The 15,160-nt window shown below is 42.7% G+C and overlaps 1 protein-coding gene across 1 annotated transcript in view; it reads left to right on the top strand.

Annotated features, from left to right (window-relative positions):
- The window catches only part of STXBP5L (syntaxin binding protein 5 like), a 189,720-nt gene that overhangs the window by 169,168 nt on the left and 5,392 nt on the right, over window positions 1-15,160 (top strand). The window contains 3 exon segments of the mRNA XM_019283778.3: window positions 10,803-11,042; window positions 11,940-12,300; window positions 13,263-13,428. Of these exon segments, the coding sequence (XP_019139323.2) occupies window positions 10,803-11,042; window positions 11,940-12,300; window positions 13,263-13,428 (767 nt within the window).

Here is a 15,160-nt window from a genome sequence, read left to right as displayed (position 1 = left end):
TGAAACACTGGAACACACTGCCTACAGAGGTGGTGGATGCCCCATCCCTGGAAACATTCGAGGTCAGATTGGACAGGGTTCTGAGCAACCAGACCTAGTGGAAGCTGTCCCTGTTTGTTGCAGGTGGGTTGGAACTAGATGACCTGTAAGGGTTCCTTCCAGCCCAAACTACTCTATGATTCCATGATTGTTGATTCTAAACAATCTTGTTTGCACATACATTTGACTAAGCAGCATGTTTCTTGAAATAATAGAAGAATTTATTGGCATTGTAAACAAACCCAAATACAGGAAATTCCATTGCTGAACTTCTAAATTCTAAACTTCAAGTCCCTTTTGACAATAAGTTTTTCAGATTTCAGGAGTTAGTGATTATATTTTTTTGATGAGGCTTTTCTTGCACAGAGTATAAACTAAATTTTTTATTATCAAGTTAACATTGTGCTCTTAAATATCAACAGTAATAAAAAAGACATATGAATGCAAATTATTCCTAGCCAATAAAATCCTTACAGAGATTCTGACCCACAATAACAATCTGTAGAATGGGAACGTGTTTTGTCTCCAAGCTTAGTGGATTTCTTTGCAGGCTGTAGCCATTTGCACTGCTCATGTTTCAGTCTGTTCCAGCTCTGGGCTCTGACTTGCACCCAATTTTTCTGCAGGTCCTCACAGAAACACTGAAATAGGGATTAAATTTTTGTTTAGCTTCCTGGGGAAAATGTGTGGCTCAACTGATTTGCCTTCTGTACTGTGGCACAGATCCAAAATAGTCCATCTCAGCCTAAGAGCTTTAAACTTGCAGAGATGCCAATCTGATCAAGAATTGCAGTGTAGATCAATAGACCCCAAACATCTGCCTCTTTTCTGCACAGGAAAACAAAATACGTATTTTGGTTGAGTTTTCAATTGTAATTTTAGATTAAAGAAAACAGTGAATTAAAGAAAACAGAGGCAATAAAGAATAAAAATAAAATTGGTGTGGGAGGGAGCTCAGTGTGGCTGTACTTGTGTAGCTGGTGGGTACATGGATGCGTGCACAGATACACGTGCTGGCACACATTTCTCCTTGCTTTATGTGTTAAGTCTTTCAGATTTCTTACTTCTTGGTTATTGGTTGTTTTGGGTTTTTTTCAAACACTGCTTTTTCAAGCCATTTTACATTCTCAAAATGTTTTTCTCTGGCTTGTGCTGGCTGACTCTGCCATTTTTTTTCTCATTGTCTGTATCCACGTAGAAATCCGGGCATTCTGCATGGATATGTCCACGTGTGGTTCCATCATACATCGTGGGAAGAAAGTAAAGACAGAGTGGAGCTTTTCCTTTGAAATGTTGTGTTTGGGAATTTATTTTCTTCCAGCAACAGCCATAGAAAACTGTCTTTTTTATTATTCTTTTTATTCCCCATTATGTAGTCTCTAATTAGTCCAGCCTAATTACCTTTTTCTAGAAAGGCCATTTACATCTTGGTGCTACAAAATTGCCTCTAAACAAGGAATCCTAGCAAGGTTTTGCTGTGCATTGTAATTTTCTAGTAAAGCTAAGAACAAAGTCTTTGAATTTGCTGTAGTTTTCCTTGAAAACAATTCCGTTTCAGCATTTAGCTTTTGGATTAACTCTTTTGATTATACATAGTTAAAATTTGATACAGATCACTTGAATTGAAATATCACTGTGAGATGGCAGAACGAACCACTCAAGTATTTAGTTATTATTTTTAATAACCTTATAAAAATTCTATGGCAAGTGCAACACAATTTGCATTTTAACTGATCCAGCATACTTTTATGCTTGAAGTTTTTCTTTTGTGTCTGTATATGCATAGAATGACTACAGTTGTTTGGGGAAAAGTTGTTCTCTCGTTTGCATGATTTTGTCCAATTTGTTTTGGGAAATGCACAGTATTTAGTATATACTATATACTTTAAACTTCTTTTATTCATCAAAAGTATTTGTGAAAATTACCATAAAAAAAAAAAGCCTTCTAGGTAGTCAGTTTGAGACTTGCAGATTTTTTTCTGCTGGTGGATTTTGGATTTGATGCTGATTTTTTTGAGGCTTTTGGGTTGTTTTTTATATTTAGCAAATTTTACAGTAATTTTCTATGTGTGTATGTTAGCCTGTTACTTTGTTTTGTTGTTTATATAACAAGGTTTCCAAAGCCTTTGGATTGATCTGTACCTTCTTCAGTATTAAAATGTGTGTGAAACCATAGAGAAGGGCTGACATTTGCTTTTTTAAGTCCAGTGTGGTGTAGCTGGGGTCTTGAAACATGATACTGAGTAGTTATCTTAGAAAAAAGGCCACTGCCTGAGGAAGCAGACTCACCTGGTGTCATGCTGAGCATTGCAGTGTTTGCTGTGCAGCTTTTATAAAATTTGTATCATTTTTCCCTTGTTAGTTACTACTGTGCTGTTAGCTGTCTCCAGCAGCACTGTATCCATAACAAATTGGATTTTTTTGCACTGGATGAGTAAATGTGACCGTGAGGTTTCCTTCCCATGTGGCAAGGTGGGGGTAGAAGAGGGAGGTTTCTGTTTTTATCACTGGCTCCTTTTTTCTTGGGTCTGTTGGGTCTGAAGCCCACATGTGGATGTGAGGTAAGTAATGATGGCCTAGAAGATGGTTGGTCTGGTTTTTAAGGCAGTGCTTCCTAGGCTTCCAAGGAAACAGAAAAAGAACCTGGTTGCTTGATCTAGAAAAATGTTGGGGAAAAAGGCACAAAATTACTCAAAGGCATGGCAGTGTACTGCAGAGAGGAAGGGAATAGTCAGCTGTATGCGTCTCTTGAGAGAAGGACAGGACATAAATTACTAAGGCAGAAGCCTGACTTAAGGAAGACAGTTGGGGATTCATTTTGATCACAAGGGTAGTTAACTGCAGAAATTAATTCTCTGAGGAGGTTATTGCTTCTCTGGCAGGTTTTCAGAACAGCTCATGTTCTCCAGTGCATTCCCTTTGCCAATACTCTCCATGTTGCAGAGTGGATCATTTCTGGTAATCTTCCTTGCCCAAGCAGCCAAGCCAGACTGACCTGATCCCCTGAGCATGGCACAGCAGGTCTGGGGCCATGCTTCATGAGGCCCCTGAGTGCCATGGCTTTTCACAGCTGGACTTTCATAGCAGATGGAAAAGCCCTTGGCTTGATTTTTTTTTTTTCTTTTTATTTATTTCTCAGGGAGGGGATTATGGTGTTGCTTCTTCCTGTAAATCATTTCAATTTTGATAGTGTTTGAAGTTACTTTGCCATCAGTGTAACTGGTAAGACTTGTATAATAGGAAAAAACTTAAGAGATGCTGTGGTAAAGCACAGTCCCCACTAACTGTTCAGTTTGTCACTATATTTCTTGTCTGTGCAGAGGAACAGATAAAAATGTCGGCCAGAAGACTTGTTCTATATCTAGAAAGTGTTTTTCTTACTGCAGAAAGCTTTATTCAAATAAAAAAAGCAACTATTAGGAAGCTGAAATTATTTTTTCCTGTTAAGGAAAATCACAGCACTTCTGAACTCATGGGCGCTGTAATCTCACAGATTTCTGAACAGCAAATTCTGCATGGCTGTAATAAAACATTTGGCAGCAAAAAAAGGCAGATATTCCAAGGAAGGATATTCTAGTGTCTTCTGTAAGGTTTTCATATACCTTTAAAAGTATTCAGTTTGAACACTGAACTATAAGATCCTTAGTTTATCCTTGGGGGAATATAATTGTTTCCAGAAGTGACTTATCCATAGTGTTAAGGTCTTTTTCAGTTATGATGGAGGTGAGGGTGTTCTTGTTCACTACTCTAGGTAAAATAAAAAACTTCTCTCTTCTGCTTCCTTTTAGAAAGGAGATGTGGAGATACTTTAAAGGTGAGCAAGGGTCAAAGGTCGGTCTGGTTGTGATACAGATGCCCCAGAAATAATGGCAACTGGTCCTGGGAGTAAGGGGACAATTCAGTCCACCTACCTCAATCCATCTCCATAGGATGAAGTGGGAGAGCGCTTCTGAGAGTCAATGTCTTAAGCAAATAGCTGGGGCCTGCCTCTTGCCCAGGAGGTCTGCTAGGGGACATGCACAAGGAGTAGGTTGTTACTGCAAGAGGGAGCCCAGTTTCTGGATCATCAGTGGGGTTCAAGTTCCCTAGAACACATTAGTATTTTGTATTAGGTCCACAGTAGATAAAAAATAGGACCAGAAGGGTCAGAAACCTGCAGGAGGCAGGGATGGATGGGTGGATGGATGGATGGGTGGATGGGTGGATGGATGGATGGGTGGGTCGGTCCTCTTGGGCTGATCTGTATCCCAGCCCTCAGTTTTCTGCTGAGCTCTACAGTCACTAGGCTGCACAAAGCCAGAGTTGCTGTCATCATTTAGAGTGAATCATAATCTTTATCAGAGATAACCACTGGTTTCTCTCAGAGGTTTAAATGGAGCTCAAGTGTGTGTCTGCCTAAATCTGGTTACAACAGAGCTTGCAATGTTCTATGTCCCTGGAAAAAGGAGTGGGAGGAGGTTGTTGAAGAAGTGAAGTGCCTTGTGAAAGAGCATGTCTGATGGCTAGGAAAGGAAAGAAGAAATGGAAGAAGAGCCTTGCATAGATGCATGTGAGCTGCTGGTGCCTGAATTCCAACTCTGTTGTGCTAGATACAGTTCATGTTTGGTTTTTCCTTGGAGTACATTTTCTGTTAGGTTCTGCTAGGATCAACTTGATTTCTTATGAGAATCTGCAAGTTTTCCTTGTTTTTAAAACAACCAACTCAATGAAAATTTTGTTGTTCTTACAGTCACTGAATGTCTAGTCAGTTTTAATTTAAATGATGATTTGATACCAGGTGAAGCTAATTTCACGCTGTACTTTAGGCATGTTGAATTTGAGGGTAAGTTATGCACTGCATACTCAAATTCAGCATTTTTTCCTTGCTAGCCTTAACTTCATATCAACACAAAGTGTTTTGCTACAGGCATGGTCACTTCCCTTGGCCTACCTCTTCCACTCCCCATGCTCCTGGAGGCCCAGATTTTGTGGCTCTCTGAACTTTCATCCCAATGGCAGCCTGGGGAGGAGGCTGAAGTCCTCAGCACCTTGGGTGGCCCAGGTGAGAAAGGTGTGGAGGCAGAGATGTTGCTGTGCCACAGCTTCATCATCTTCCATGATGCCTTTTGTCTCCACCTTTTCCTTGGGTACTTCCATGTATATAAGTTATACAAGTTATTATTTCCTGAACTGTCAATGTTATGAAAGATGCTTCAGCAGAATGGATAGTTCAGGTTGGGGTTTTAAGTTCTAGAGAATTGTGATGTCTTTGATTAAAAAACATATGTCCAAGCTTATAAACTATGTCCCAATTGAGCTCTTAGTGATGTTAATGTGAAGACAGTTTGCTTGTGTAAGTCAAGGGAAGTGATTCATACATTAAATATGGAAGTTTGATAGATTCTTACTGCAAAGATCTTTTGCATTTTTATAGAAATAATTTCTACTTCCTTTTCAACATGAAGAATGGTTCTGCCCTGACAGTTCCCTTCTGTTTTTAAAACTTGCTGAACTACAGCATAAGCCTGAACTTTACTGTATTCCAGAAAGATCAAAGTAAAGGTCCAGGTCTGCTGCCTTGAATCTGTTTCCTCTTTCAAGCCTTTGTTTGCCATCATTTCCATCAGTCTTGTATCAGTGGGAATTCCATGAAACCTTTCAGGTTACAGTGCCTTAATTGTAGCAATTTCAGGCCAATACATTTCAGAACTTTCTCCAGGGAGGGTCAAGCCTCCCACAGCTGTGAGCTCCATGAGAGCACAGACACAGCCAGCATGGTTGGAGTGCTCTGCAAGCTGCATATCCACAGCATTTTTTTAGGGAAACTTACTTAACTCGTTCTGGTAGGAAATCATTCACAGTAAAATTCCAGGTTATTAGCACATTATTCGTGCTTAAGACAACTTCTGCTGCTTTCCTGTGAATTGCTGTCTGTGGAATGCAGCTTTAGAGTGGTGCTATTAAAATGTTGGTTTTATTGCCCAGCAAATGTGCAGTGTTCCTAAATGTGTGTTACTTCCTGCCCTTTTCTCCTCTCTGTTGCTGAAGCGTTGCCATCAGTGCCGTGGTTTGGTCTCTGTGTCTCTGTGATGTTACTGTGCACAAATTCATGTTGGAAGTATAATTCCTTTACTGTATGTTTCCACTGACATTCAGAGCTCTGCATGCTTTCCTGACTACATAATTTTGAAAGTGACAGATTTGTCTTAAAATTTAAGATGATGGTCTCAAACTGGCAAATGTTTTAAATAGTTCCATTGGCTTCTGTTAGGTTTGGTGTTTGGGATTAAAACTTTTAGAGTTCTTCAAGTGAGGAGAATATAAACCATTCAGCTTTTCTTTTTTTTCAGAATCTATCGATTTCCGTGTCAAAAAGGTCAACTTTTGTATCTATTTCATAAGCAGATCAATTACTCATTACTTTAAAACCAGGAAAGGACCTATAAATAGCATCCAAGACACTGACAATCAATTGCAAAACTCTACAGTAATGAATGTAAATATTTGCAATGAAAATGATCTTTGTCACTGGTAGGTTTAGGGTTTTTTTTATTGCTCATAACAAGTGACACTTCTATTTTCCTGATTCCTAACTTCCTAAAGAAAATCACTTTATGCTTCTGTGTTAGTCCTAATTTCACTGTTTTATAAAAATCCCAGTAATAATTTCCTGGCAGATGCAATAGATGAGGATGTGTTCCCCTTACAAAACTTTTGCTGAAGCTGAGAATAGACAAGTCAGAACATTCCCTGAACATGGCATACATGTGGGGTTTTTTTTTAATTCCATGGGAAAGTGAGGCAATTCTGGTTTTATTTCTGCTAAGTAAAAGGAAGTTAAAAGAAAAAAAAAAATCTCTGCAGTCTCTGCTCTGTACAGGTGGCAATTGAAACACATGGAATCATTTAATCAAATTATCTTTTAAATTCTCAGAAAACCCCCAAACCCTAAATTAAATCTTCCCCTAGACACCAGTGCACTGCAGCAGGACACTCTGTCAGGCAAGGAAGGGGCTGGGACAACTGCTCAGGGCTGCTTTTGTATAAATGTCATGATGATGTTTGGCTCAGTTGTTCCTGTCCTTTTGCAATGCTTGTGCCTTTATGGCAATGGGCTGCATTCCCAGAGCTCCAGCACTTACATGGAGTCAGAACATCCTCACACGATGAGCAGCAGTGCACTGCTCACACACAGATGGACAAAGGGAAGGCTCAAAAGCACCAGCTTCCTTTTTAACCTGTGTGTGCACTGAAGTGTCCTGTGTGTTTTTATGTGAGGTGGGAAGCAAGTTAGAGGGGGTTTGGTTGCTTTTAAGTCATAAAGCTTCTGTTTGTATGCTGCTTGCTCATCACTCAAATTTAACAACCAGTCCAGTGTCACAAAGGAAGTTGGTTCCTGAGTTTCCACCTGCAGCTCATTAACCCAGACCGTGTATAGGATGGTGCTGAATGAAAACCTTTTGAAGAAAGCAGGGCTACTCTTAGGATGGCAGTGGTGTTTATTTTGTGTGGCCTTAACTCATGGAATGCAGCTTTTTGAAATGCACTGGCTGCAGGTCATAATGCTCAGAGCTGTTCATCATCCAACCCAGCATCTCCCAAATTAGTCACTAGTTAGCTCTCAGGGGCCACTGGAGCCTTCTGATGGCGCTCTCGGCTGCCAGCTGCAGAAACAGCCTGGAGACCTATATAGGAGAAAAGAAGAGCCAAGAAATCCAGATGTGTGAGAGGAAGAAGGAAAAGGACGTGGCAGTCTGAGGGCCTGTGTGGGAGCTAATGGATCCTGGGAGTTGGATATGTGCCTCTCAGAGAAAAGGGAGTACTGGGCTTCCTCAAAGCAGGAGGCAGTTTAGAGACAGGAGCACATTTATGAGACAGTGCCATGGAGCAGGATGTTCTCCAAAGGAGGAGAAGATGGAAATTTTTGAGGAGCTTTTCACAGGTGAATGTCCTGTCACCTGAAGCACAGCATCCAAATCAACTTTGACCTATGTTACAAGGAAGTGGTCCTAGTTCACACACAGAAAGATGTAGCTGACATTCTTTCTACACCCATCATGCAGAGCGAGAAAAGGAAAATACAACAGAAAACCTGGAATATGGTGGTTGGGTTAAGGACTGCAACAGACTGGCAGGTCAACTTTGAGAAGACAGGATGCCATTTTAAGACATAGCAATCATACTAGCAAAGGATTTGGCAAGTTTTTTAAATTTCCTAAGGAAGGTGCTTTTGTGTTTCTCCAGGATACAGTGGAGTGCTTTCTAGATAAAGAATTTGGGGTAGAAGCTCTTTGAGAAAGGAGTCCCAGGGAACAAGACTTAACTAAATTTTATCCTGAAATCTAGGAAGAGGAGAGATTTCTACCTTGCTCTAGAGCTAGCCAATAAAGTCACATAGCAATTGCAGACTTTGCTGTTCAGATATGTTTAATGACATCAAGTTTTGGCATATGTCTTGCTGATCTTTAGAATTTTTGTTTGAGTAGTGTATTTAATAGAAAATGGCACAGTATGTTCCCAGAAGTGTCCTAAAGATTATATCTGTTAGTGTCAGTTTTTCAGAGATGTATTAGTTAACTGTACTGCACAGGAGTGAGGAACATTTCTTGTTAATTTAGGGAGGGAGAAAGCTTTGATGACACATGCAAATGGCACATCATGTATTTTAAGTTCTGTGTATGGCGCCTACACTAACTGCATTTGTCCTTTCAACATCTTTCTTAGCTTGAGCACCACCATATTTGAATTTTATGTGACTGTGATATTAATACACCTGTTAAAGAGAAGATTAATTACATAATAGCATTTTTATTAAAGATTAGGTACCCTTTGGGAGAAAAAAAAAATGTGTATATATATATATATATATATATGGAGCCCTGATGATCTCTGCCTTGAAATTACTGTCTTCCTTTCTTTACCTGGCAGCTGTCAGTGCTTAGGAAGGAGCTGGGCCAACTAGTTCCCTGCAGGAGGAGTACAAAGTGCTTGGGGTTACGGGAGACACTAATTCTCAAGGTATCAGCAGCTGTGTTTGTAGATGTGCCAACAGTCCCAATTTGTGCAGCTACATGGAGCAGTGCTGAGACAGAGCTAGAGAGCTACAACAGTGCCTACATGAAAGTGGAAATGGGGCGAGGGCCGTGCTCGGAAGTTCAAGTAGATATAAGCTACTTTCTGTGAGAGCAGAACTGAAGTGCCAGGGATGGCTGTCCTGTGAAACTCCTCTTTTGACAAGTTGCAGAAGCCCTCAAATGACAGAAGGTGGCCTAGGTGTGAAAGAGCAGCAGGAGAATCTGCCCCATCCCTGTGTGCCAACACTTAAGGCAGCACACACGCCACTTGGTGTGGTTCCAGCAGTGCTTTGCCCTGGTACTCTCCAGTCTTCCCCAGGGAGCTGCAGTGTAGGGATGACTTTGCACTGAGGCATCTGGGCAGGGGAACACAATGCTGCAGTTTGTTGTCTGAGGAAGAGATTCACTGGCAAAGCTGCTGCGCTGGTGGACACAGGAACCTTGTATACAGCGTGAGGATTAGCTCAGTTTTAAGCTGGAGTATGTGAGAAAGTAATTTTCTAATTTTATTCTTCAACCATGGCAGAAAGTATTCCTCTTTTTAGACACTTCTGTTGGCTCTGAAGAGATGACTCTTTTCTGAGCTATACAAAGGACAATTTCCTACCAGATATAAATCTGCTTCATAATGATAGGTTCAGAAGCAAGACCTTTATCTCAGATCCAGTACCTTCAACTATTTCTCCACCTCCAGTTATTATTGTTGCAAAAGAGCATGGGGGTTTCCATTGATCTCATCCCATTTTTGGCTACAAGTTGATAAACAGCAGCACTGGCACAAGTCGTTTTGCAAAGAGCCAGCCCTACTCCCGTCTTCCCTCTGGCTCCTTGACTCTTCAATAACTCTTCAGCCCACTGTGCTTTAGAGCCCCCAGTGTTCCTGCTAATGCCAGAAGCTCCCTCACACAGCTTTGTGCTTCCTGCCTGGCACTAGGCAAAGCAAGGCAGAGATCCTTGGCCTGTTCATTGTTAGCTCTCTCTGAAAAGCTGAGAGAGAGTCTCTGTACCTGTGCACTTGCAGTGGGCAGAGCACAGCACTGTCTCCAGCTGGCTCTCAATGCTGCATGCTAAAGCTTGGGCAGTGCCAGCTCACTCTGCAGTTGTTGCCAAGGGCACAGAGCAGGTTTCTCACTTCTCTCCCTGGGAAGCCAGAGTGGATTTGTACCCTGAGACGTTTTGGATACTGGGTTCAGTTCAGCAATGGGTATCTTTTCCCCAGGGAGCAGTTATTAATATCTTCCCAATAAACGGTGGCTCTGAACGCAGTGCTAGAATGTCCTAGTGATGGCAACAAGAGCAGAGCAGGGGACACGTGCTCTGAAGCTGCTAATGGCATCTCCCTTCATGTCCTGCAGCAATGAGATACATGGATTAATTCTAAATGCATTGGTAACATATGGGCCTAAAATTATTTTGTGCTATTTAGAACAAGTCCTTTGAGCTAAGGCTGTTGTAAATTCTAATTAGTCTATGCTAATCTCCATAATAGGCAGCTATTTCTAATGCAGATGTAACTGATGAGGTCTGACAGCATTTTCCACACTTACTTATACACTGGCAGCAAGCTGGTATCATGCTAGTGTCAGAATGTTTGCTCAGGTTAAGAAAACTTTACTTTCTTTAGTCTACAAGAAGTTTGTCTTTGCTGCAGGTTTGTGCCTGTTCCTGGAGCACCTATTTATGCCTGTTTGCTTATATTTATTTGTGCAGAAAATAGGGAAAACTCCTTCAGCCGTTCCCGAAGCTCCAGCGTGTCCAGTATCGACAGGGACTCAAAGGAGGCAATCACAGCTTTGTACTTCATGGAGTCTTTTGCCCGCAAGAACGACTCTGCTGTCTCCTCCTGTCTCTGGGTCGGAACAGGCCTCGGAATGGTCATAATCCTGTCCCTTAATCTTCCTGCTAGTGACGACTTACGGCAGTCAGAGCCAGTCGTGGTGTCACCAAGTGGTGAGAGTGCAGCTCTTTTCCTGCTTTTTATCTGTCTTGGTACAACGAGGCAATAACTGTGATTTTCTACAGCCTTTTGGGCAGAAATGTCTCAAAAGATCAAGCAATGGTCACTCACTGAGTGGAGGGCACACAGGTAAAGACGCTTGTGAGGGACCAACAACTTCATGGACTGAGACACTTTGGTTGTGTTAGTTCCAAAGATTGCCTTGTGTAGCAGGCAAAGTTACATGTTTCTTGTGAGGACAGGGAAATTAGCAGAGTTCCTTCATATTGTGAAATTACAGTCCTGTTTACAATTCTGTCTGGGATTCTGTGAACAAATTGACTGTCTTAGTATCAGAAAGCTGCAGAGAAGCAGAAGGGAGTTCAGGAAAGGAAACAAAAATGTTGGCAGGTTGCTGTACCAGGAGAGATCCTTGGCTGACTGAGTGACAGATGGTGTAGCAGAGAGAACAGAGGGCTGAGAGGTCAGGTCTGAGGAGAGGCAGTATGTGCTTAAAAAATGGACAAAAATGGAGAATGCACAGGAACAGAGGTTTCCCATGCCCAGTTTGTTTAGAAAAACAATGCTGGAAAGTCACCAGACTTGGAGCAATTTTACTGCTGGGGAATAAATATTCTACAAGTATAATGTAGAGATAAACAACAGGCCATCTTCAACAGCATGTATTATATCTATTATTATAGATATCAGCTGCCTGAGACTTTTCCAGCAGTGGCAGGCTGTTTGTTCACCTTCTCATGTGGTCAGAAAGAACTGAGCAAGCAAGCCTTGTCGCCTTGGCTGGATTAATGTGTGTGCTGTGTTTACAAAAGCTGAGTGTCAGCTGTGCTGTGCTGACAGCCAGCCTGGTTGTGGTGCCAGTGCCAGTGAGAGGAAATTCTGTTCTGCAGGCACCGTCCTGACACTGAAGGGAGCCGTGCTGACCTTCGCGTGCTTGGACTGCATGGGGACACTGACACATCGGCCCTACGAAGTATGGAGGGATCCACACAGTGCTGATGATGGTGACAAAACAAGGAAAAGGAAACTTGTCATGCATTCCCCTTCCTCCTCCCAGGATATGGGTGATCATCAATTTGCAGTCATTTGTTCAGAAAAACAAGCCAAAGTCTTCTCATTGCCTTCCCAAACATGTCTTTATGTGCACAACATCACCGAAACGTCCTTTTTATTGCGAGCAGATGTGGTCACCCTCTGTAACAGCGTCTGTCTGGCGTGCTTTTGTGCCAATGGGCACATCATGACACTGAGGTACTTATCTAACTAATCTTGTGGCAGAACTAAGCAAAGAGGTGGCACAGTGCTGTCGTATTCCACTTGTGTTTGCTCCAGAGTGCCTAGTGCTCTGCATTAACTCCCTGGTGGGTGTGTTTAATTCCCTGCTTTGATGCAGCCATACCTGTTCCTGGGGCTGTCTCCACATGGGGAGTTAAGGCAGGCAGGTGCACAACAAAGGAAGCTCCTTTCTTTTTTTCTATTAATCCCCTACCTGTTACAGTTGATGGCTGGTGATTTTTAACTATGATAAAAGAAAGCCCTGATAATTTTGCTCAGTTATGGTGAGTCAGGTATAGAGAAGCATAGAACTCAGCCATAGAAAGGGTACTGTTTATCCTGTGTGAAGTACCATGTCCCACTCCTGCCATTTCTGAAGATGTTCTGTTCAGAGCACTTGGTTTCCCTTCTTTGTCCCCTTCCCCAGGGAGCTGACTGTGCAGTAGCCCTGTAGTTGTACCCTCACCTTGCTGCACCCTGTTTCCCTGGCCAGGCCATTTAACTTTTGGAGAGTACTGTCTAAAACAGCAAACCACGGGAAGCTGGAGAGCAGCAAAGGCAATGCTGAAGCCTTTGTCCACAGGGTAGAAGCAGGGCCCTGCCAGGCCATTTCCTACAAGTGTCCATGCAGGCCTTGCCCTGCAAACTACCCAGCCATGTGGCACAAGCCGTACCATGCCACATGCACATCCCGTATCCAGACAGTAGCAGAAGCGTTAGGGCCAGGAAGTCAAGGCAGCTGAAACTTCTCCGTGCAAGTGAACAAAGTATGATGGGAAGACAGCATTTTTATGGCAGAATTTTTCAGCTTAGAGATGCACTTTAACTGTTGCAGTTAGGAAAAGCATAAACTGAAGTGTTGGTTTAAAATGTGGGCACACAGCAGGTGTACCATGTGTGGCAGCTGGTGACTAACCTGGGAATCTGCTTCTCCTCAGCTTGCCCAGCCTTCGCCCACTGCTGGACATCAACTATTTGCCTGTCACAGACATGAGGATAGCACGGACCTTTTGTTTCACGAATGAAGGGCAGGCGTTGTACCTGAGCTCTCCCACAGAGATCCAGCGCCTGACATACAGCCAGGAGATGTGTGACAACCTGCAGGTAGGGCTCACACCTCACTCTGGTGCCTGTGTGTGGGAGGGGTGGTGGCCTCACTCATCAGGGGTAAATTGGCACTGATGAGGACAGTGCTGCAGGGGCAGGACAGATCTGTTCCTCTCCACTTGCCCTGACTGAATGATGCCAAAGCAACAGAGAGAGGTCAGCAGCTCTGTTGTTCTTTGGGCTTTTTCAGCCACTGTCACCTGCACCTGTGCAAAAAGTCTTTACAGTGTTAGATATGGGCTGGGTTGGTTTGGTTATTTTACAGTGAAAATGCAAATGAAAATGTCTTACTGAAGAGAAGGAATTGTGAGAGGTTACAGGGAGAAACATGAGTAATGGAAAAAAAAAAGAGGGGGAATAAGTTCTGAGTTATGTAATTAGCAGTGAACTAGAATGGAAGTATAAAAGAAATGGTCCTGCCAGCACTCATGCCCTAGGGAATAACATGTGCTGAGCTGCTCAACTCACATCACAGCACTGTCTGTCTCAAGTCTGAAAAAGCACTGTGAGGAGCAAACGTTGCACACCAGCTTTTGTGCACCAGAGAGGAGATGATTTTGCAAGGAGCCAATTTTAAAATAATGAAATGGTTTGACCAAAGTGTCTTAGACTATGGACCTACAGCGAGAGGCTGTTACAAGCTAGATTTAATTTCTTTTACCACCCTTAACAGCATCATGCAACTACCAAGCAAAGGGAAACACAGCCCTTTCTTCTCTGTACTGCTGGACTATGGCTGCATTTATCTTGGCTTTTATGCAAAAAAAGGTTTGCATGGTCATTCTGTGTGTACAGAAAGCAGATGACCCAGCATCACCCTGCTACCTGGGAAAACAAAGCTGGGCTGCATGACAGCTCCACTGAGGCTCCAAGGGCTGCAGTAATTTTTCTCCCCAGAGCAGGTGACTGTGCAGAGGAGCAGTGGCTGTGAGTCACAGCGCTGTCCTCACACTCAGCCCCCAGGAGCGAGTGCTCTGTGCAACACAGCAGCTGTATCTGCCTGCTGAGGCTTGGCTGAGCAAACACAGAGCTGAGCAGCAGGGCAGAAACTGTTCCCAGTGCACACAGCCCCACTGGTTTCAAACACTAAAGTGTGAGACTGCACACTTTTCCCATCAGTTTTATTCCAGAGAGCTGGCTTTTCCTGGTACTGCTGCAAATAAATCCAAGCCTGAGATTTGTTTGGGGTGACTGCTCCAAGATGTGGCACCAGAGCAGTGCCTTCAGCAGATGTGCTTATTTAGCATTGCTGATGGCACACTCATGGGGTGGGGGAAGGTTGTATGGAAGGTAATGGATTTTGTTTAAAAAGAGAAAAATCAACTAAATGACAAACCACCAAACTCTGAATTGCTGGCAAGCACTGAGCTCAGGTGTGCTATAAAAAGAAAGCAGGGTGACTGCCCAGCCTGGCTAGGTAATCACTAAAGCAAAATACATAGTACACAACAAATTGTTTATTCAATTACAGTGTCACCTCTGCTGTTTCTAAGCAAAATGTGACCTTATCACTGGTATTTTAATCCTGTATTAACTGCAATTTTTTTTCTCTGGTAAGGAACATGGGGCTGAGCAGTGACAAACCAAGTCCCTTTGAAAGCATGAGTGAGTCTAGTTAGCCCAAGCATTTGTCAGAATACACAAATATTGCCTACACCATACTGTTCACACAACAGACTCTTTTAAGTTGATTAGATTCAGTGCATGTGGCTTGTTAATGCAAATCAAG

The sequence above is a fragment of the Corvus cornix genome, chromosome 1, assembly GCF_000738735.6.
Source record: "Corvus cornix cornix isolate S_Up_H32 chromosome 1, ASM73873v5, whole genome shotgun sequence".
NCBI classification, from domain to species: Eukaryota; Metazoa; Chordata; class Aves; order Passeriformes; family Corvidae; genus Corvus; species Corvus cornix.
Note: the sequence above shows the minus strand (reverse complement) of the source record. Positions and strands in the feature narration are given on the sequence as shown.